Source organism: Dermacentor silvarum, chromosome 9 (assembly GCF_013339745.2).
Source record: "Dermacentor silvarum isolate Dsil-2018 chromosome 9, BIME_Dsil_1.4, whole genome shotgun sequence".
NCBI lineage: Eukaryota > Metazoa > Arthropoda > Arachnida > Ixodida > Ixodidae > Dermacentor > Dermacentor silvarum.
The window spans coordinates 142,163,036-142,185,138 of NC_051162.1; the positions used below are offsets into that span (position 1 = coordinate 142,163,036).

At 46.4% G+C, this 22,103-nt stretch overlaps 2 protein-coding genes across 3 annotated transcripts in view; both read left to right on the forward strand.

Annotated features, from left to right (window-relative positions):
• LOC119465036 (organic cation transporter protein-like) overlaps positions 1-22,103 on the forward strand; it is a 192,029-nt gene that overhangs the window by 21,144 nt on the left and 148,782 nt on the right. The window lies entirely within an intron of this gene.
• LOC125939993 (uncharacterized) overlaps positions 6,906-22,103 on the forward strand; it is a 59,356-nt gene continuing 44,158 nt past the window's right edge. Inside the window, exon 1 of the mRNA XM_049655624.1 lies at positions 6,906-7,011. Coding sequence (XP_049511581.1) covers positions 6,922-7,011 — 90 coding nt within the window. The 5' untranslated portion in view covers positions 6,906-6,921. The remainder of the gene's footprint in view (positions 7,012-22,103) is intronic.

Genomic DNA, 22,103 nt, shown 5'->3' on the forward strand with positions numbered 1-22,103 from the left:
GCTGTTACTCCTATATATGTTGAGGCAGAATAAGCTTTGCGCTTTACCTCTGCCTTTTTAGGACCATTTCTATCAATATATATTCAATGTTGCACGCCCCTAATTTTAAATCATGCTCGATGTAGGGAATTTTGTTAACTAGGGTGGTGATTCCCCTGCCCGGTTCTTTGCCTTTGGAGACGGAGTTAAAGCCGGACAGCCCGATCTCCTCCGCTAGAGTTTCCTGCAGCATTATTAATTTTGGGCTATTTTCAACCGTTTTGATTATCTGTGCTAATGACACTCTTTTTTGGCGAAATCCTCTGCAATTATAGTGCCACACACTAAGTATCTTTCTGCTGTCCATTGTAACTTCCGTTACTCCCTGACTTGCTACCCCCTGTCACTGGCCGCATTTCGATGGGGGCGAAATGCGAAAACACCCGTGTATTTAGATTTAGGTGCACGTTAAAGAACCCCAGGTGGTACAAATTTCCGGTGTTCCGCACTAAGGCGTGCCTCATAATTAGATAGTGGTTTTGGCAAGTACAACCCCATAATTTAATTTTTTTTCACTGTTCTCTTGACTGCATACTACCCATCACTCCTGGAAGTGTTCTAACGCTTTCGGCTTGCGAGGGCATATATTCCTCATCTTCTCCTTGTACCTGTAGTTTTTTCAGACCTTTTCACGGCTGTCAACTTCCACTTCCATATTTTGTCCGCCTTAAGGTTAACTCTGTCTACCATGTCCTTTAGGCCCCTAATCGCATTCTTAATCTCCTCTAGAACCGAGCACATCGATTCCACCTCTGGAACTACAGCTTTCTTTTTTGGCACTGGTGTGCCTTCTTCCTCCTGGCTCTCAGTTCTACTCACCGGCTTAGATACTGCCACATTGTCACCCTTTGTTCGTTTTCTGAATTTGCTTCTTAAGTTCATATATTGCTTTGTTGAGTGATATAACCTCTCAGGTAAGCTGTTCTACTCTGCTATCATAGCTTTGTACTTGCGAGGTTACTGCCACGTTACCTGTGGCATTCACAGTACCTTTGACTTTCTCTGCCCAGGTAGCTCCTGGCTCCGTTTTCTTGTTTATCTTCAGCTCCAGCTCCTCGACGCGCACCTGCGCCTCCCGAGACCTCGAACGTGTAATAGCAGAATTTTGCTTCTTAAACGTGTGTATATTTCATCCCTATATATATATATATATATATATATATATATATATATTGTTACGCGAACGAAGGATTGAGTACTGGAGACTATTTACAAAATATATTTACACAGGATAGCTGCAGCGCTGGCCAGTTCAGCCGACAGCTCGAGAGCAAAGCGCAATTCGTCTTCTTCGTCTGGGCGCCCGCGCGCATCGTCCATAAGAAACACGCAATATGCATGTATCATTATCCCCGGCGGCAGAAGCACCGTCCCGGTGCATCTAAATGTCAGTGGGTACAGGAGGGTAATATGGTTTTAGGCGTGCGACATGCACAACGTCAGTGGAAGTCGGGGCAGATGGGGCACTGGTACTGACTGGGGCGATTTCATACGTAACTGGAGTCACGGCACGCAGCACTCGATATGGGCCTGTGTACCGAGACAGGAGTTTTTCAGACAGGCCAACGTGACGAGTCGGTGACCACAGGAGTACCAGAGATCCAGGCGAAAAGTGAACGTCTCTGTGATGTCGATCGTACAAACGCCGCTGGTTCGCTTGGGAGGTCAGGAGGCGAGCGCGGGCAATTTCGCGAGCTTGGGCAGCCCTGGTGATGGCGTCAAGTGCATATTCGCTGGTCTCTGCTGCGGCGGTTGGAAGGGATGTGTCCAGTGGCAATGTGGGTTCTCGGCCAAACAACAGAAAGAACGGGGAATAGCCGGCAGTGTCGTGGCGCGAAGAGTTATATGCAAATGTGACATACGGTAGGACGAGGTCCCAATCAGTATGGTCAGACGAGACATACTTTGCAAGCATGTCTGTCAGGGTTCGATTGAGACGCTCCGTGAGACCATTGGTCTGTGGATGGTAAGACGTAGTCAGCTTGTGCCTGGTTGAGCAGGACTGCAGTATGTCGGCGATGACTTTTGAAAGGAATGTCCGACCACGGTCAGTGAGCAGTTGGTGTGGAGCTCCATGCTGCAGAATCACGTCGCGTAAAAGAAAATCGGCGACATCTGTGGCACAGCTTGTTGGAAGCGCTCTGGTGATGGCGTAGCGCGTGGCGTAATCTGTCGCCACAGCGACCCACTTGTTGCCAGACGTTGATAGAGGGAAAGGGCCAAGTAAGTCCAAGCCAACGCGAAAGAACGGCTCCAAAGGAATGTCGAGCGGTTGAAGGCACCCGGCAGGGAGCGTCGATGGTGTTTTCCGCCGCTGGCATTTATCACACGCCGCAACGTATTTCCGTACGGAGCGGGCGAGGCCTGGCCAAAAGAAGCGTCGGCGAATCCGGTCGTAGGTGCGGGAGACGCCGAGGTGACCTGCCGTTGGAAAGTCATGAAGTTCTTGGAGAACAGCTGACCGGAGGTGCCGAGGAATGACGAGGAGTAGGGCAGGACCGTCGGGGCGGACGTTGTGGCGGTATAATACACCATCCCGGAGAACAAACAAATGAAGGGACGAATCAGAAGGCGAAGATTCCAAACGATCAATGATGGCGCGCAAGGTGGCATCACGGCGTTGCTCGTCGGCGACTTGTGGCAGCCGAGAAACCGAGAAAACGCAAGCGTCGGCATCGGTGTCAGGGTCGGCGGGTGGTTCGTCCACTGGATAGCGTGATAAGCAGTCTGCGTCTTGATGTAGGCGGCCCGACTTGTAGACTACCGCATAGGAAAATTCTTGTAGCCGCAGAGCCCAGCGACCAAGCCGGCCGGTAGGATCCTTGAGTGAGGAAAGCCAGCAGAGCGCGTGGTGGTCCGTGATTACAGAGAAATGCGTGCCATACAAGTACGGGCGGAATTTAGAAACCGCCCAGACGAGGGCCAGGCATTCACGCTCTGTAATCGAATAGTTGCGCTCCGCTGCTGTGAGGAGGCGGCTAGCGTAGGCGATAACACGATCGCGTCCCTGTTGGCGTTGGGCTAAGACGGCTCCGATACCGTGACCACTGGCATCGGTACGGACCTCTGTAGGGCAGGACGGGTCAAAGTGGGCCAGAATAGGCGGCGTGGTGAGAATGTTGGTCAGGTGGGAAAACGCGGCAGTTTGAGCGGGACCCCAGGTAAACGGCACGTCCTTCTTCAGAAGATCCGTAAGTGGTCGGGCAATCGCTGCGAAGTCTTTAATGAACCGTCGGAAGTAGGAGCAGAGTCCTACAAAACTTCGGACGTCTTTGACAGACTGAGGTACAGGAAAAGACGTGACAGCACGAATTTTCTCCGGGTCTGGTTGAATACCGGAAGCGTCGACGAGGTGGCCCAGCACTGTAATCTGCCGACGACCAAAGTGACACTTCGAGGAATTTAGTTGGAGCCCAGCCTCGCGAAAGACTTGAAGAACAGCTGATAAGCGCTCGAGGTGTGTCTCAAACGTAGGTGAAAATACGAGAACGTCGTCTAGGTAGCAAAGGCATGTTGTCCATTTGAACCCTTGAAGCAAAGAGTCCATCATACGCTCGAATGTGGCTGGGGCGTTGCACAGACCGAATGGCATAACTTTGAATTGATAAAGACCATCAGGGGTGACAAATGCGGTCTTCTCTCGGTCCCTTTCATCCACAGAAATTTGCCAATAACCAGACCGAAGGTCTATTGATGAGAAGTAGTTGGCACCGTGGAGACAATCGAGGGCATCGTCAATGCGAGGCAAGGGATAGACGTCTTTTTTAGTAATTCGGTTTAGATGACGATAATCTACGCAGAAGCGCCACGTGCCATCTTTCTTTTTAACAAGCACAACGGGCGACGCCCAAGGGCTCGACGAGGGTTCAACAATGCCTTTGGCAAGCATCTTGTGCACTTCATCTTGAATAACCTTACGCTCTGAAAGAGAAACTCGATATGGCCGGCGATGAATAGGACTGGCATCACCAGTATTTATGTGGTGCTTAACATTTGAAGTCTGGCCCAACTGTCGATTGTTGAGGTCGAAGATGTCTTGGTACGAAACCAAAAGGCGACACAGAGCTGCTGCTTGCTCAGGCAATAGGTCCGCAGCAATCATGGGACTAAAGGTTTCGTCACGGCAAATAGCATCCTGTGGACATGGTGAAGACTCGGAGCAGCCGTCTACGGAAAACGCCGTGACGTGGTCATCTCCTATAGCGCGCAGCGTTGCAACCGATATGCCTTGGGGTAGAACTTGCTTTGTTAGTCCAAAATTGACGACGGGAAGGCATGTCCGGTTATCGACGACGGTTACGACGGAGTGGGGCACAGTGATATCGCGCAGCAAAAGGACATCAGGAACAGGAGTAGCGACGTAATCACCATCGGGCAGAGGGAAAGATGATAGCAATTCGACGAAAGTCAAGGTTTTAGGCGGCAGGCGGACGAAGGCGGTCGGACTAAAGTTGTTCGGCAGTTCAGCACGAATATGCGCGAGTAGAGGAAGTTCGAGGCAAAGGGTACCGGTAGAACAGTCGATCAAAGCTGAATGCGCCGTAAGGAAGTCTAGTCCGAAGATTAGGTCATGGGGACAATTGGTCAGCACTGTAAAAAGAACTGGAATGTGGCGGTCGGCGATACTGATCCGGGAAGTACACATTCCAGTGACGGCAACAGTGCTGCCATCGGCGACGCGTACAGCTCGTGTAGTAGCAGGCGTGAGAACCTTTTTCAATCGACGACGGAGGTTATTACTCATTATGGACACCTGGGCTCCAGTATCTATTAACGCCGTCAAAGGGACACCGTCGACGTGGACATCAAGTAAGTTCTGGTTCGTTGGGAGCGTCAATGGGGGATTTTGACACGACGAAGATAATGCAGCGCTACCCCCAGGAGCTGCATGGTCTAGTTTTCCGTCCGGGAAGACCCATAATTGGTCGGCGACGAATAGCGGCGTGGCTGGGGCGACGGGGACCGACGGCGCAGAGGTGACGGTGAGCGAGCGGGACGACTGTCATCGATGGATACGTCAGAGGTAGAAGGCATACGGCGAGGCGAGTAGCGGCGAGGGTCGGCATATGGGCGCGGAGACGGGGAGAAGTAGCTCGAATACGGCGATATCCAGGAGGTGCGGCAGTGGCGAGCGACGTGGCCAATGCGGTGACAACGGAAGCAAATGGGCTTGTCATCCGGAGTTCTCCACTCTGTAGGGTTGCGGTATCTGGGAGGGGAATACAGATTGGTGCTAGGCGCAGCTGTCGGCACCAGTCGGGCGTCAGGTCGCGAGACGGAGCAGGCAGCAGGAAAACCGAGGTTGGCAAATTCTTGCCGCACAACTTCCTGAATGAGGGAGATCGCCGGGGCTGGTTGGTCAATGGTGGGGTCAACTGGGCGTGGATGGAACGGGGCAGGACTTACAGCCTCGAGCTCGCGGCGAACAATACGTGTGACGGTCTCATTGGACGGGGGTGAAGCGGTAATGGCGACGCAGGAGGACGTCGCAGCCGTGTTAGGGAGCCGGGAGAACTGCGGAATGACGCGGCGGCTTTTGGCGAGCTCAAAGCGGCGGCATTCCTTGATAATGACGTCGATGGTGGACACATTGTTGAATATCAACAAGTTGAACGCATCGTCCGCGATCCCTTTGAGAACGTGGCCTACCTTGTCAACTTCGACCATGTTCGCGTCGACTTTTCGGCAAAGAGCGAGCACGTCCTGTATGTACGAGACATACGATTCAGTAGAAGACTGCACTCGAGTAGCAAGCTCTTTCTTTGCAGCCAGCTGCCGACCGGTCGGATTTCCAAAAAGGTCGCGGAGCTTCTCCTTGAAAGCATCCCAGCTAGAGATCTCCTCCTCGTGTGTCCGGAACCAGACACGAGGTGTTCCGTCCAAGTAGAAGAGGACGTTCGCGAGCATAATGGTAGGGTCCCAGTGGTTGTTGCGGCTAACAAGCTCATACATGCCGAGCCAGTCATCAACGTCGACATTATCTTGGCCGGAGAATATGCCAGGATCGCGGGGAGTGGCAACCGTGACGTACGTTGTGGTTGGAGTCGGAGTAGTAGGAGCAGACGAGGTCTCGTCAGCGGGAGCCATGGTGGAAAGCTGGACGGTGCGGCCGCTGCGGAGCTCCGTGGCGAGGACGGGGAACGGCACGCTCCACCAAAATGTTACGCGAACGAAGGATTGAGTACTGGAGACTATTTACAAAATATATTTACACAGGATAGCTGCAGCGCTGGCCAGTTCAGCCGACAGCTCGAGAGCAAAGCGCAATTCGTCTTCTTCGTCTGGGCGCCCGCGCGCATCGTCCATAAGAAACACGCAATATGCATGTATCAATATAATAACGAAGAAGCAGTGTAGCTCCGGCGTATAAAATTCGACGAAGTGCCGGGCAGTCAGGCATGGTTCGAGAAGGCTGGGCGGGATCGTCCGGCATGGGCTTTGATGGCTGAAGGGTTCGGCTTCGAAGTTCCAGCGTTGATGGATTCAATTCGTACCCAGCACCTTCCACCAAATGTAAAGGCGTTCATTGACAGGATACGCCAGGATTGAGAGGTCAAACTGGGTGGCAGTTAGAACCCTGCGAGCAGTTAGGACCAGCTATATATATATATATATATATATATATATATAAGCCTTCTATGTGAGCACATGAAAGAGCACAGTAAATGCGTGAGGCTAATGTGCAGAGAGTTCAGACTAAAGTTGCCGATGGCATTTGTTGATCTTTTAACTACAGACAAAACAGCAGGAAATTCATTTCCATTGACGCTCCGACAACGCTGACGTACAAGCAAATATATATATATATATATATATATATATATACCCTTTCCTTGTCCTTAAAATTTCGCGCCTTTTCTCTGCGTCACTTGAGGATCAAAAATGATATTTGGTATTCTTGTTGCTATACTTGCAATAGCAGAAGCAAACTTCGATTATCCTGGCAGGCCAGCGTTAGAAGATGTGAAAAAGGTAAGAAAGTACATTTCAAAATGAACCATACCTGCTGAGCACGAGATCGCGCAATCGAATCCCGGCCGCAGCGGGATTCGCCCGTGTGCTTGCGTTGTAGTGCACGTTAAAGAACCCCAGGTGGTCAAAATTCATCCTGAAGCATCCATTACGATGTGCCTCATAATCAGAACTGGTTGTGGCACGTAAAACCCCCCAAAAAAAAGAAGAAGAAGAAGAAAGAACTCATTCCAGGTGCAGTAACTTATTGATGATTCCATTGAGTAGCTGATGATTCCAAGTAACTTATTCTATGGTATGCCATATTCAGCGTAGATATTAACATTAAGTCGGCTCGATCTGGTTTCATTTTCTTTTTCCCTAAGAAAAGGGTGCTTGTAGTAAAAGATGGCGAGGAAATTAGCAGAACAGTAACAGTTGGACGCATCCTGTGATCCACGTGGCCATATGTGCGCTTCTTGATAATTGTGAGTAAGCTGCTGTGGTAGGCGAAACAGTTATCAACTAATGCTCAACAACGTAATTCCTCTATCCAAATGTAATTGTATATTTTCTTGCTCAGATTTGAGCATGCGCATAATTTAGCCCTCGTCTCATGTATTCATAAATGTGACGAAATCCTCAGTTTGCGTTTTAAATTGCCATCTCAATCCGACGCGAGTGTCATCAGCATACCAACAGTGGTTCTCCCATCGCTACAGTTAGGCCTTTACGGTCCAGTGAGAACATGGCAATCTCAAGGCCGTACTTTCTGCAGCACCCCCGTATAAATATTGGTCGTCATCCCGCCCTGCGAACGTGAATGTGCAGAGCTGTATCGAACACCACACGTGGCCGAGCATTGTATTCACGCTGTTCTTCTGGCGACTTTCTTTTCCGTGGTCCACCCAGGGCACTCTTAGAATGAACTGAATGAGTTGCTAGAAGGGTCTCCTTTTTATATATGAAAGTGTGGTGACGTGTCACAAAGTATATATATATATATATATATATATATATATATATATATATATAGACATAGATAGTGCGAGCATTATTCATACACTTCATATTCTCATCTGTACATACTCACTATCACTATTTTGGACCTGGTGGTGGGGCTCTCGCTTGAGAGAATACAGAAGAGTCTGAGGGCCTAAACGTCCCACAAGTATATATATCACGTACTCGTGACACTTGCGGCTGAGTCTGATCTCAGTATTTGAGTAACAGAACGGGTCAAATGATTCTTGATGCAACTTACTTAATAAATGCGGGAGGGTATAGTATAAATATTCTTTATAATATTTAGCTCGTGGGGTTGGTACAAACCAAAATTCTTTGTTTCTCGTGTGGAGTACACTTTTATTTGCACGTAGGTTTGCAAGGTCAGTTATGTATGTATTATTGTGCTTGATGGACGTTTTATAACACATCAATAATCTATTATCATATAGTTGATCCACAGGAGAAATATTATATTGTACAAAGAACCCTTTAGTGTGCTCATAATAAGGAAAATTGCAATACATCTTATAGCTTTCTTTTGTAGTAGATGCATTATAACCTTGTTAGTAATACCTGTTGTACCCCATACAATATGACAATACTGAAGCAAGGAAAGCACCAATGAATTGTGGAATAAAATTTTAATCTTTACAGGGAGTATATTTCTTAGTATAGTAATTATACCAACTGCTGAAGAAACTTTAGAACAGAGGTACTCTATGTGTTTGTTCCAAATTAAATCTCTTGAGAAGAAAACACCCAAGATTTTAATATTACCAACAACTTCTATTTTATCATTACCCATGCTTATATTATGTAATCTGGGGATAGTTTTACATTTAGGTGCATATAGGACAACTTTTGTTTTACTAGAGTTCAGTTTAACAATATTGGCATCAGCCCAATTTTTTATTTTTGCAAGGGCACAGTTGGTTTCGCGTTCAATATCAGCCGTCGACATGCCAGTAATAAAAACAGACGTGTCATCTGCATAAGAAATAAATTGGGCGTCCTCTTAGCTGAATGCAATGTCATTTTCATAAACTGCGAAAAAGAGCGGCCCCAAAATGCTGGCTTGAGGTACTCCGGCAAGTATTGACTGTAAGGATGACCTGTTATTGCTTACATCGATATATTGAGTTCTTTGGGGAAGGTACGATTTCCCTAGATCGTTTGCTATTCCACGTATTCCATATTGTTGAAGCGTAGAAAGGAGAATAGAATGACTTATCGTGTCGAAAGCCTTCGCGAAGTCTATATATATATATATATATATATATATATATATATACCCAGAAAATACAGTCCGGTACTGAAGGCCCGTGCAATTATTTGTTTCTGAGCTAAAAGTGCTGTTTTAGTAGACCTGTGTTTCCTGAAACCGTGTTGGAAGTCGTGCAGCAATTTGTGGCCAGTAAGATACGAGTGAATTCTAATATACATAATTTTTTCAATACCTTTCGATAATACAGGCAAAATCGAGATTGGACGGTAGTTGTTAATAACTTTCCTATTGCCACCTTTAAACAGTGGTATTACTCGCGCTTCTTGCATGGCCTTAGGGAACACACCACTGCATAAGATGAAATTGCAAATATACGTTATTGCAGGGCAAATATAATCGAGTACGTGCTTTATGGGCGTAATTTGAATTCCAGTAGTATCTGTTGATTTGCTATTTTTTAGAGAGTTGATGCAGGAAAAAACCTCTACGCAGTCTGTATGTTGCAAAAACAGCGAATTCACAGGGCTGAAATTTATTGGACTTGTGTCAGAGGTAGTAGGAATAGAACTAGAATTAACATTGCTCGCACGTCCTTGTTCAATAAAGAAGTGATTAAACGCGTTTGCCATTTCAATACCTGAACGATCTCGGCCTGCAAGCTCACTATTATGCAAATATCTATAAGCAGTGTTAGGATTGAGGAGCTGTCCGAGTTTTTTCCAGATCAGGTCTGACTTTTTGAAACTGTCACCCCAAAATATGTTAATATAGTACTTCTCTTTTGCCGACTTCAGCTTAAATGTAAGCTTATTGCGGTATGCTTTAAATTCTTTTAGTACCTCAAGATCTTTTGTTTTCACAAAATGTGCATACAATTCATTCTTGTGCCTAATTATTTGTAATATATCCTGATTCACCCAGGGTTTTCGTGCCTTGCGCGGTTTCCGTACCTTTTTCAATGGAAAGCATTGATGATATATATTCTTAAAGGTATCTATAAAATTGTTGTACGCCATATCAATATCATTAGATTCATAAGTACTTTCCCCATGTCTGCTGACTGATGGAGCTGTGGAATCGCTCAAGTTGTCTTTGCGTGATTACTTGAGTGAAATGTTGTTCCTTTGGTGTTTTCGATACACTGCAGTTCTTGTGTACTAACATGAATGTACCAAAACGATCAGCAATGTCAGTGACAATCACATCTCCAAAAATTAGGTCACTATTCATGTTTGTTATAAATATATCCAACAAAGATTCGCATGTAGGTGTGACTCCCGTTGGCCTTGTTATTGAATTTATGAAGCCATTTGCTGATATTATTGTCTGAAGCTCATTTGAAATACTCGTAGAAACCAACATATTCACATTTAGATCTCCTCCTAAAGTGTGTCCAGGTTATGAACATTGCCATATGCAAGAAAACTATTAATAAAGGAAAGATAGCGCTGTGCACTTCTTGAAGGTGGTCGATAACAAGCAGAGAGCACTGTACTCCCGCTGCGCAAGCTAAGGATCTCATAATGAGCAGTTATGGCAGTGAATTCGTCAATGATTTCGCATTCAATATGTTTCTTTACAAGAATACCAACGCCGCCTCCCTTCTTTTCAGTACGATGGCTAAAAAGCACTGGTATCCAGGAAGCTGAAAGGTGCATGACTGTTCTGTATACGAAGTTTCTTTAAACATTAATACATCAAACGGTGCCCCAACTGTTTCAAGCATTGTTTCACTCTCATCTTCTTTGTTTAAGAGGGAGCGGGTGTTAAGATGAAAAAGTGAAAAACGTGGTTTGTTAGCTAACACTAATTCTTTAATGTCGGTCGGCAGAAAGCCCCATGTTGATCTGTACCATCAATTAGAACCAGAGAAAGAAGAATTCACCGATTCTACACAAGTTTTCAATGTGGGCAATGGATACGACATCCGACGTGTCCGACCTCCGGACAAAAATCTTCCCATTGGACGACCAGATGTGCTTTCAGCTACATTCTCTCCGTTTGGCGTTCGCCATTCCGAACAAACGTTTAAGTGCTGGGCACAAGTGCTCGTTCACATATACTGGAACATGAGAAGCAAAGGCGAGATCGGCTGAAGTAACCCTTTGTTTCCTTGCTCTCTGTAGGAAACTGTCCCGTTTTTCACGGCGCGTAAACTGTATGATTATATTCGATGCTTGATTTACATCCTGAGATCGAACACGATGACACGCCTCAATGTCACCGTCCACAAGAGGTGCTCCAATGGCTATTGCAAGTGTCTTAGTTATTTCTAGCACAGTTTCGTTCAGTGAGTGCGGAACGCCCTTTACCTCCACATTGAGTCGCCTGGAGTACTGCTTGGTTTGAACGAGCCTGATCTCGTGTTCCTTAGCACCAGCGCGAAGAACATCACGTTCATCCTGTAACACTTTCACCGCTGCTTTGAGTTCTACATTTTCCTTTCGTACTTCGCTTAAGGAGGCCTTCATATCTTCATAACATGTATTTATGAGGGAAAGGCTAGACTTCATTTCTCTGATATCCCTCCTGAGGTCTCGCTCGAAACTTTCACGCGATTCTCGGATCTCCTGTTTTATGTCGCGTTTTAATTCCTCATTGAGTTTACTCAAACCCTTAGACATGGCTAGTGTAACTGCGATACAAGGTACGATTAACTGGTACAATTTGAGTGGTCGACAGTTCCAAAACGGCAACACACTCACAAGACAACTTTCATATCCCAAAGCACTCTTGGCAGCAGCAGCAGCAGCAGCAGTAATAAAAATAAGAGCACTTCCTGTGCTTAAGGTAATGTGAAAAGATCGAACCCACCTGTAAAGATTCCACATACGCTTGATTAGAAGATGTGCTTACACCACCGCTGCCACTGCCAGAGTGTAGCCGTGCCAACAGCTGTCCGAGAAAAACGCCACCCCCTGATGAAACTGATAAATCCGAGGTTGCAGTGCAGTTGGATAGATGGCGGTCCCGGCGTTTTTGGTCAGAGGCAAATTCTGGAAGACCGTCCACTGCAAAGATTCCACATACGCTTGATTAGAAGATGTGCTTACGCCACCGCTGACGCTGCCAGAGTCTGATCTCAGTGATCACGTACCTTTATTTCTTTGTTCTAAAAGACGTGTACGTAGTAAGAGGGCCAAATTAACTCACTTTGTACCGAAAATAACACAACAAAGCTTGTCCAGATTACGGGAACAAATTGAATATATCTCTTGAAAAAAAGTGTTTAGGTGCAGCGACGCAAACAAGGTCAACGAAATATTATTTCATATTCTAAAACCACTCTGCGCAGCCTGTTATCCTGCCATCCGCGTTAAGCAACGGAAAAAAATTGGAAACCTTGGATAAGCTCAGGCCTTCTTTTAAGAATCGATGAGAAGAACAACTTATATTACAAGTTTATTCAAACTAAATATGCTGAGCTTTTTCCTCAGTTTAGATCGTACCGTAATCAATTGGATGATGATATAAAAAATTTTGAGGATGCTTAAGCTTCGCCTTTAGGAGTGGAACGCAATAGCATTCAAACATCCCAGGCTGCTTATCAGGCTTCCCGGCAACTGCAGCTTTCTTTTTTCTTCACCTTCGCCTTCGCATGCGGTTGCCGTAGAGAGCCTACATGCAACGCTGTTCTGCAATGCAAACAGCGTTGCATGTAGGCTCCCAAGGCTGTCGAGGAGGCAAGCGCCATCTGGGTGGTAGTTTTGCAAGGAGCAAGCCGTGGCGTGCCGCTGTATGAGTGGCAGAAGTGCTGGAAAAGGGGCTTGTGTTGGAGTTTCTGCGTAACAGAATTATGTTTTCTCCTATATTCAAATTACAATGCGACACTATCACGTCGGTAGGTTATGGTTACGACGTACTTTACGATTTTTCTGACGCATTTTGCATTGAGAAATTCGATTAGTTTGCCAGCACCACTGCTCCAGGCGGAGGGCCTGCGAAGTCGGGGTAGTTCGGGATGATTTCCTTCTCCACAGACGCCGAAGCGGACGCTGGATTTTCTGTGGCGGGCCTTTAACGCTATTGCGTTAAAAGAAAGGCGTGACTACTTTTCTAATTAGAGTAGAGATGGGTCGCTCAGGGGCGAGCCGGATCTCGTGAGCGGCTATTTTTAAAGGGCGAGTGAGCGGACGTTCAGTAAAAGTGAGTGGCGGTTCTTTTGGAGAAAGGGAGCCGCTTCTCTCGCGTTCAGAGAGCCGTGCCGATGCTTTCCGTCAGAGCCGGGTGTTCTGCTGGGTGCGACTTCCGCGCCATCCATTAGGGGTACGAGAAAGCAACTGCCCTCCCGCCCTTCCTCGCAAGAGTCGACATGTATTAGCGGTACGAGAAAGCAACTGCCCTCCCGCCCTTCCTCGCAAGAGTCGCGTTCACCCCCTCGCCTTCGGCTGAAGAACGAAAGAACCGCCGCTCACTCACTGAACCACCGCTCCCTCGCTCTTCAAAAGCGCTGCTCAAAAGATCCGGCTCGCTCCTGAGCACTCAGGAGCCAGCCGCTCTTTTCGCCATGGCTTCCTCGCTCTTCAAAAGATCCGGCTCGCTCCTGAGCGCTCAGGAGCCAGCCGTTCTTTTAGCCACGGCTCCCTCGCTCTTCTAAAGATCCGGCTCACTCCTGAGCGCTCAGGAGCGGGCCGCTATTTTGAAGACCGGGGGAGCCGTGGTTCAGTAAGTGAGCGGTGGTTCTTTCGGATTGAGGAAGCCGGTTCTCTCTCCTTGAATGAGCCGTGCCGAACCGTTCCGTCAGAGCAGAGTCTTCTGCTGGGTTTCGATGTTTTTCGATTTCTGACCGACGAATGGTGGGCGGTGTGGGCCGACTCGCGCTACTGGTACTCGCTCGCAGTGTGTGGTGTGCGCAGCAATCCCCTTGGTTTTTTGTGCGTCTTATGGTGTGGCACCCGATGCCACCGAGCGGAGAAGTAAAGAAGTCTTAATTGGCAAAGGATGGTACCGTTCGTTGCCTGCTGCTGTTCGAACGATGTCGCACGACTCTCACCGATCGCACATCGTGCGCTGGTCCAATAACACTTCGACGATGGTCTTCCGTGTCTTTAAAGGGCCCCTAAACCATCTCAGATATTTTTTGAACCTTTCAAGTAAATGCTCATCGAGTTCAGAATGCCGTCACGATCAACGATGACAAACGCTGGAGCGCTACGCGCTGCGGGAGTGCCACACACACACACACACAAAAACAATGCCGGTCTCCTCCCCTCGCCTTTCCGGTATATCCCCAGCGGTCGTCACGATGTCAGCAGGGGGAATCGGGTGATGTCAACTGCGGAAACGATGTCCGTTGATTGAACAAGAACCTACGACGTCCGGTTAGTCTGCTAGCAGGTACGCGCGCTTTCTGCTCTTCCTCGTCGTGTTGCTCGTTTGTGCGCCCTTGCGAATCGGTAATTACAGCCCGCAACGCAAGTGCCAAATCGCTCGCGTTCCAACACAGTCGTGCTTAGCGGTCTGATTAGCTGCGCGAACAGAGTGTGACAGTGTTGGCCTTTCCAGACGTCCGTGCAACACAGGGTCTATATCGGTACGCTTCGCATAACACGGGCTGGCACCGCAGCAACAGCGGGTAGCCGAGAAGCGCTGAGTCCACGTTACCGGCACGGTAACTCATCGCACGCCGTTTGCCATTCGCGGGCCGCCATTCGACAGCGGTTCTTGCTCGCAAACGGCGAGATTTCCTTGCCGTACGTAGAGAGGATGAGACCGGGACTCATTTGTGCGGCAGATTCACCGCCGCTGATCGCTCGACTGGGCCGATATCGTCGGTAGACCTTTTCTGGTTCCCTTCAAAGCTAAAACGGACGGTGCTTTGAATGAAATACCGACGCTCACAAGCCGCAATATTTTCTTATCGTTGTTATCGGTCTTCGCAATACTGGTACAGAAAGAAGAAAAATACGCTGATATTAGCGGCGCTGTCGGCTGCGATGTGAGCACAGCCGAGCCCGTCGTCTCCCGGCTGCAGCTGATGTTTTCGTTGCCGGTGGCGGAGGCGCGCAGGTTCGCGGTCGTCGATTGGGCCATTGATGGTGCATCGGGCGGGGCGCCGGCCGAACTGCCGTCTACTTTGGACACCTCTCGCACGGCAGACGTTCTATGGCACTGGCGGACGGTTCGCTGTCGGTATATGTGCCGCTAGTGTGGACGTGACCGGAAGTATGCAGTGTTTTGAGAAGCGCGTTGGCGAGGGCGTATGTCACGTAACCTTTCGAGAAGCACTCGGCGAGGAGGCGAGACCAGCCGATAAGGAGAGTAGCGAAGGAAATAGCGAAACGAGCGAGGGCCGTTTTATTGTGATAGCAATTATATGGACACTTCAACCGGATTTCTGCCGTCGTCGTCGCCGTGAAGTTCCGTATAGATAAAATCTTCGCCGCGCGCTATCACGGAGCGAACGCCGCGGGGGTATGGGAGGGAGGGAGGGAGGCGGGGCGACGCTGCGCTCCGGCACCAAAGGCCTATCTTGCAACCGGGCGCAAGGGCAACTTTCCACTCAATCTTCCACGCGCAAGCAAGGAAGCGGGAAGGCAGCACCGGAGGGAGCGGGGGGGGGGGGGGTGCACTTCTACTCTGCCAACAACCGCGCTCGTCGCTCGCCCGCACCGTCTCTTATCTCCACACGGCTCTGACCTTTGTATGCGCTGTGCATTCGCCGCTCAGTTTCCGTTGAAGCGATAGACCGCACGTACCCCGGCCCGCTACGGCGTATGCGCTTGCTGCCAGCGTTTTGACAGTCGTTGTCTGCAGTCATTCAGTGTGGTCTATTCATGTTTGCTTGTGCGCGCTGACACCATGCTTGTTCATTCAGTTAGTAATAGCCGGGTCACATTTTCCAACGCACGCTACACAAGCAATGCTGCCCGGATCGGCTGTGCAGCGCTACAGGTGTGTCTCTTCGCACGCGCTGCCCATGGGAAGCGCCTCTCATCAACACCACCGTTTCACACGCGCCTTCTCGTGGTCATCGAGTCTCTCTTCATGGCGGTCTACTTACGCCGCAGCACACCTGCTTACTTAATCAGCTCATGTTTACTACAATTCATATTGCTACCAAAGCCGCTCACCTTACTTCGTATGACATTGCTGTGTTGCTATCGCATTCATTGCTTCGCCTTTAGGGCGAAACTGTGACATTTTTTTCGATCATCAAACGCGTGTAACTCCGCTATTACGGCACCATTTCGAAAAATTATCGCGGCTACGTGATCGTTGTAGACTCGTGCAAAACTGCAACACCACAACTAAATTTCGACCTCTGGGTGGTTTAGGGGCCCTTTAACGACAGGAGGTGAACGTACAGTTTACGTCCTGGTCTTCATTTGTGCTAATTAGTGTAGTCATGAAAATGTCGCCCATGACATCCACTTCAGTGCATTTTCTGAGCGTGTATCGTTAGCACGTCAATAAAACGAGGCCAATGATCTGTTGTGTTGTAATAGAACTTCATTTCTTTTTTTTTGTCCTGGTGTATGATGGCATGATCGCCAGTATCGCGCGTGCACTCAATAAAAAAAAACAAAAAAAAAACGAAAGGTATTTGCGGCAGTTTTGTGGATCTTTCGTATAATTTTTGTATTGTACTTCAAGAAATTATTTCTACAATCATTTTGCATGGCGTTACAGCTTACTAAAATTATAGTGAACGTACGTATGTGAATAAATGAATAAAGTTGAAACATAATGTAGAATACTTTTGTGTTCTTAGCTTGACAAAGGTTGATTTTAAAGTACCCTCAAAAACGGACCAACTTCTGTAATGATGATGAAGTTGCATATTTTTTTTCTGAAAAAAGTACGTCATATTCTGCCTGTCACAGTATAATAAGCATTTTATCCCCAATATCAGAAAAGAAAGCTTCATTACAAAAAAATTCACGCTTTTAATATATGTAAAAATATTCTCTAAACATAGCTAAAATACCAATAACACGGTTAATAAATTATGCATATATCGTTTTTTTTCAAAGCCACATAACTATATAATATGCATAACACAGGTTACACGTTTAAGTGAACCGGTGAGCCGTTCAAATGAAACGGTTCATTTCAGTGAGCTGAGCCGTTCCGAGCCGCTCACTGAAGTGAGCCGTTTTGCCCATCTCTAAATTACAGCGGCGCTGCAGCTGAATGCTCTGAGCTTATGTTGAAGAGACTTAATTCTGTCTTAAAAGATAACGTGACTGCTGCTAAAATAACAAAGTTAGTTATAAAATAAAAAAGAGGCATTTATTATGCTCTTTATTAGTGTCGTTAACATGCCCGTTGTGCATAATAACGGAAATAATCTTGTATTTATTGCAAGCACGTCTTTTATACTTGTCAATGAAATTGAAATAAAACATATCATTATAGCCTCAGTAGAAGTCGTGCAACAGACATATATGGAGTTCTGATTAAACCTATTAAGTATGTTGCTGATCTTTTAGCCCCCCGTGTTTCTTAAATTTTTAACATCTCAGGCTGTTCTTCCTCGTGAAATGCAAGTAGCTCGTGCCATAATGCTCGGCAAGCAAGGTAATAAAAATGACATGGGCAACTATCGTCCCCTGTCAATTCTTCCTGTATTTTCAAAAATTCAGAAAAAAGTAATTTTAGATCGCTTTCTTGAATTCGAACAAGAACGTAACCTTTTAACTCCGTTGCAGTTGGGTTTCCGTAATGGCCTTAGCACTGAGTTTGCACTGAGAATTCACTTTAAGAATTATTCTTAACTGCAGTAAACGAAGGAAATTTTCTCTTGGCAATTTTTGTGGACATTAGCAAAGCCTTCGACCATATAAATCATTCTTTTTTAATTGAGAAGCTTTACGCAATGGTTATCGCGGCCAAGCTGTGCATCTGATTAAATCCTATCTAGCATTTTGAGCTCCATTCATTGTAATCTTTACATTAGTGACCTTATCAATATAAACTCAGCGGCAAAATATACAATTTACGCTGATGATACCAGTATCTTTCTAATAGGACACTCGGTCGAAGAATTAATTGGTGAGTCTAACTCAACCCTCCATAAATTAGACGAAAGGACATGCCAAAGTAGTTTTAGGTTAAAAACAAACAAAACAAAAGCTACGATATTTTGCAGTAAAAAAGAAAACGTTGTTGTTAATAAAACCATAGTACTAAATTCTTCACTTACCGCTATCATACGCAGCTTTAAAACATTGGGAGTAGTCTTTCAAGAAACCTGATCCTACGATACACATATCGATTGTTTAGCAGTAAAGCTGTCACAGGTAATTGGTATTGTTTATCGCAATTGGCTATATACTGCCACAAAGAATCCTGATGCGTATTTTGAACAGTTTGTTTCAATCTCGCCTTAATCACTGTCATTTTGTTTGGGATAAATTGGAAATTGTAACATATAATTGGAAATATACCTAGTGACTTCATACACAAGATTTTTTGTGTGAAATGTATGGTTATGCCAATCACAATATATGAATATCGACTGTGTAGAGCATATAAACAAGAGTCAAAACTGGATCGGGTTTTCTTAAGCAACTGACCACGTTACAAAACAATTCTGCAACATATTGAACAGGCTAAAAGGTATCTTGGAAAGTACCAACAGTAAGAACAACATATGGACAACACACGCTTCGAAATAACCAATTAAATGGATTAAATAGCGAAGTGATCCAATTGGAGAACACTACCCTTATAGCTATTTGTACTTATTTCAACTTAAACTAGACAAGTTCTTTCAACCTTTTTTTTCCTGAGCACGAACTGGTTCTTGGTCTGGTGCATTTCTTTCTTTTTTTTGAGCAACAGTATGTTTGCTTTGTTTTCGTGCTTGCCTTACGTCCAGTAGAAATACGTTTCATAATAATGTACACCTTCTGCTTTTTTTTCTTTTGCGTCTTTTTACAAGAATATTTGTCTGTATAGGAATATGTGAATGTATTTAATGTATTCCTATGAGATGGTATAGGGTTGTATATTTTACAGAACTTCATTTTTGTTATTTGCGTAATTTGTGCAAGTTTTTGTTTAATTTCTGAAATCACATATGCTGATTGCGTTTATATCAGTGCTGTGAACACCAATGCGGGGGCCAGCAGCCTGGTCAAGCTGTCAAAATGACAGCTTTTTTCCAGCCGCTCCCTCGTGTCATTACACTGTACTGATGCGAAAATAAACAATTGTCATTACCAAATGTCCACGACACAGGACAACATTATGAAATAATATTATGAAATGACCTGCGCACCCCTAGAATAACTTGAAGCAGTCTCGAGCGACACCACCCCATATTTCACATTCACTATGAGAATACCCCAGGTGCAGTAGACAGGACTGGAATAAACCCTGGGAAGCGACGACCAGGAGGCACAGACGCACGTCACTTATGTGACAGCACCCCTCAAAATTTGCAAGGCGAATCTCGTGGTCTGGACTACTTTCCAAAAAGAAGACCCCCATTTGAACAATTTACAAAATTTATCACATAAAACGTAGAGAAGTCCACCATGAAATTTAACTAACTATGGAAACAGCGGAATTAAATACCCCCCCCCCCCCACCTCTGGGAAGCTTGCAAAATCGTTACCCCTATATTAAAAAAGCCACAGAACTGAGTCCTGATAATATGCATTTCTTTCAATGCAGAGACAAGCATTGCATTACCTCTAGCCAGATGGCGGCTACTGGCTTCACATTTAGAGTGCCATCTGCATTTCAGAAGTCTAAGCATATAATCTCATTGGCTTGCAAGAATAAGATGCAGTCAGAATCATCCAAGCCATTATCATTAGCAGAATTACCTACGGCACCCCTTACTTATACTTCAAGAACGGAGAAATAGAAAAACTAAACACCCTCATCCGGAAGGCGTTCAAGATTGTCATAGGTATCCCCGAACGCGGCTCCACACAAGTGCTCCGCTTAGGTCTCCGCAGCACCTGGGGGGAGATCGTCAAAGAACACAAATCTTACCAATTTGAACGTCTCTAACTTACTGAAACAGGAAGGCCAACACTCCAAAGACTTGAATATACTGAAAGCATGCAACTGTGCGACGAGAAAAGCAGAATCGCGGAGGCAAAAACCGAGGGTAGATCTCTGTAGCACCCATTCCAAAAAATTTGCAACCAACCCATCATAAAAGAAGCAGAGAGGCCAGAATAGAGACTCCGAAAAGCCTACGGTTGAAATCCGGACACGCGATACACCGATGCAGCCAAATATTCAGAAAATCCAGCCTAAACTTTCAGTATTGTCGACAGATAGGGTAAAGAGAGAATGACAGCTAGTATCTTAACAAGAGAGGTAGACACGGTAGAACGAACAGCAATAACCCTGGCCGTCTCAACCTGTGGGGAGGGAGCACAATACTCACTCATTCACAAACAGCTTACTGGTATTTTCGGGAAGGGAGATTCTCCAGGCAAGCCGTACCAATCCTTACAGAAGCGCTCAAGAAGCACCAATTAGATACACACATCCTTTTGACTTCGGGGCCCTGCTGGGCCATGAAGCAGCCGACGCTTCCACCCGAGCTCATGTTCACAAGTCTTTCTCACGGGACACACCATGGAGAATAGATGCAGTTTCGAAAACGTACACAAATAGTGTGCAGCACTAGAGTCTAGACAGAAGAACTTATCCACCACCTCACCCCAGCTTAACTAAGGAAGAGGCAGTAACCCTAAGGACATTGCAAACCGGCAGCTACGTCGACGGCATCCTCTAGCACCGAATATCCCCCCCCCCCCCCCCTTCAGCGTTCATACTTCTGACCGTATTGTGATGTCCCAGACACGCTATGTCATAAGGTATGGGAATTTGGTGAAATACATTGCCCCGTATACACCCAAACAATAACCGAAGACTAGTGGGAGGCCGAGGTATCAGACCCAGACCCGAAGACACAGCGCAGCCTGATTCAATGGACACAGGAAACGACCATGGCTTGCGGCTACCTGGATTAGGGAAGCCGCCCCTAGGGCACAGAAGGCGCTGATTCAAAGCAAAAGTTTATTCTCACTCTCGCTCCCAAGGTGGTATATCTTCGTTTTTGTTCAGCCAGCCTTGAATATTGGTGAAATATTTTAATGTTTCAGCAGCCGGCTGATTTCGAAAACAAATGGCCTAAGCGAATTATAAAATTATGGAAGCAGTAAGTTTCAATTGGTGTGATGTGGGTAACATGGTCATTTATGGCCTGTTGCATAGCACTTAGTTTGGAACTGAAAGTTTTCTTATTCCTACAAAATATACGATTTTACTTGTTTATGTTTTGTTAGGATTCCACAATAGGCTGGTCGGGCATTACGGAGATCCTCTGGATGGCCCAGGGTTTTATTCAGCATCACTGCATTTTATAAATGTTGATGAATCTGTTATTGAACAGCGACAATATTATGTGAGATGACGGCGGCCTCGGTAAACTTATCAAATGCCAATTGCTAATTTTCTTAGGAAAAATGACCTTCGGATATACGCAGCTGAAGAACAAGGACGAGTTGCGGTATGCGTTGAAGCATTGTTGCACAGTTTCTTCGCAACGGTGTGTTCTAATGAGCCAGAAATACCCGAGGTGCGTCCATCGGACATCCAACTACGCACATTACATCTAATGGCCATCCGCAGAAATCCGAATGAGGTACTACGGATGTCTACGGGACAGCCTCGAGCAAAAAAGGTGTCCGACTGGACGTCCTGGAGACGTCCCTTTCGGATATTCGGATGTCCAACGGATGACAAAATTTGTACTTTGTTCCTTTGAAACGTTCAGGGGACGTCCAGAAGATGCAGCACTCTGACATTTCATGTTCGTGGGGCATTATTTGTCTGTTGCGCACAGCCTATGACGATTTTAGGCGATGGCTTTTGAATCGGTTCTTTAATGCCCATTTTTTGT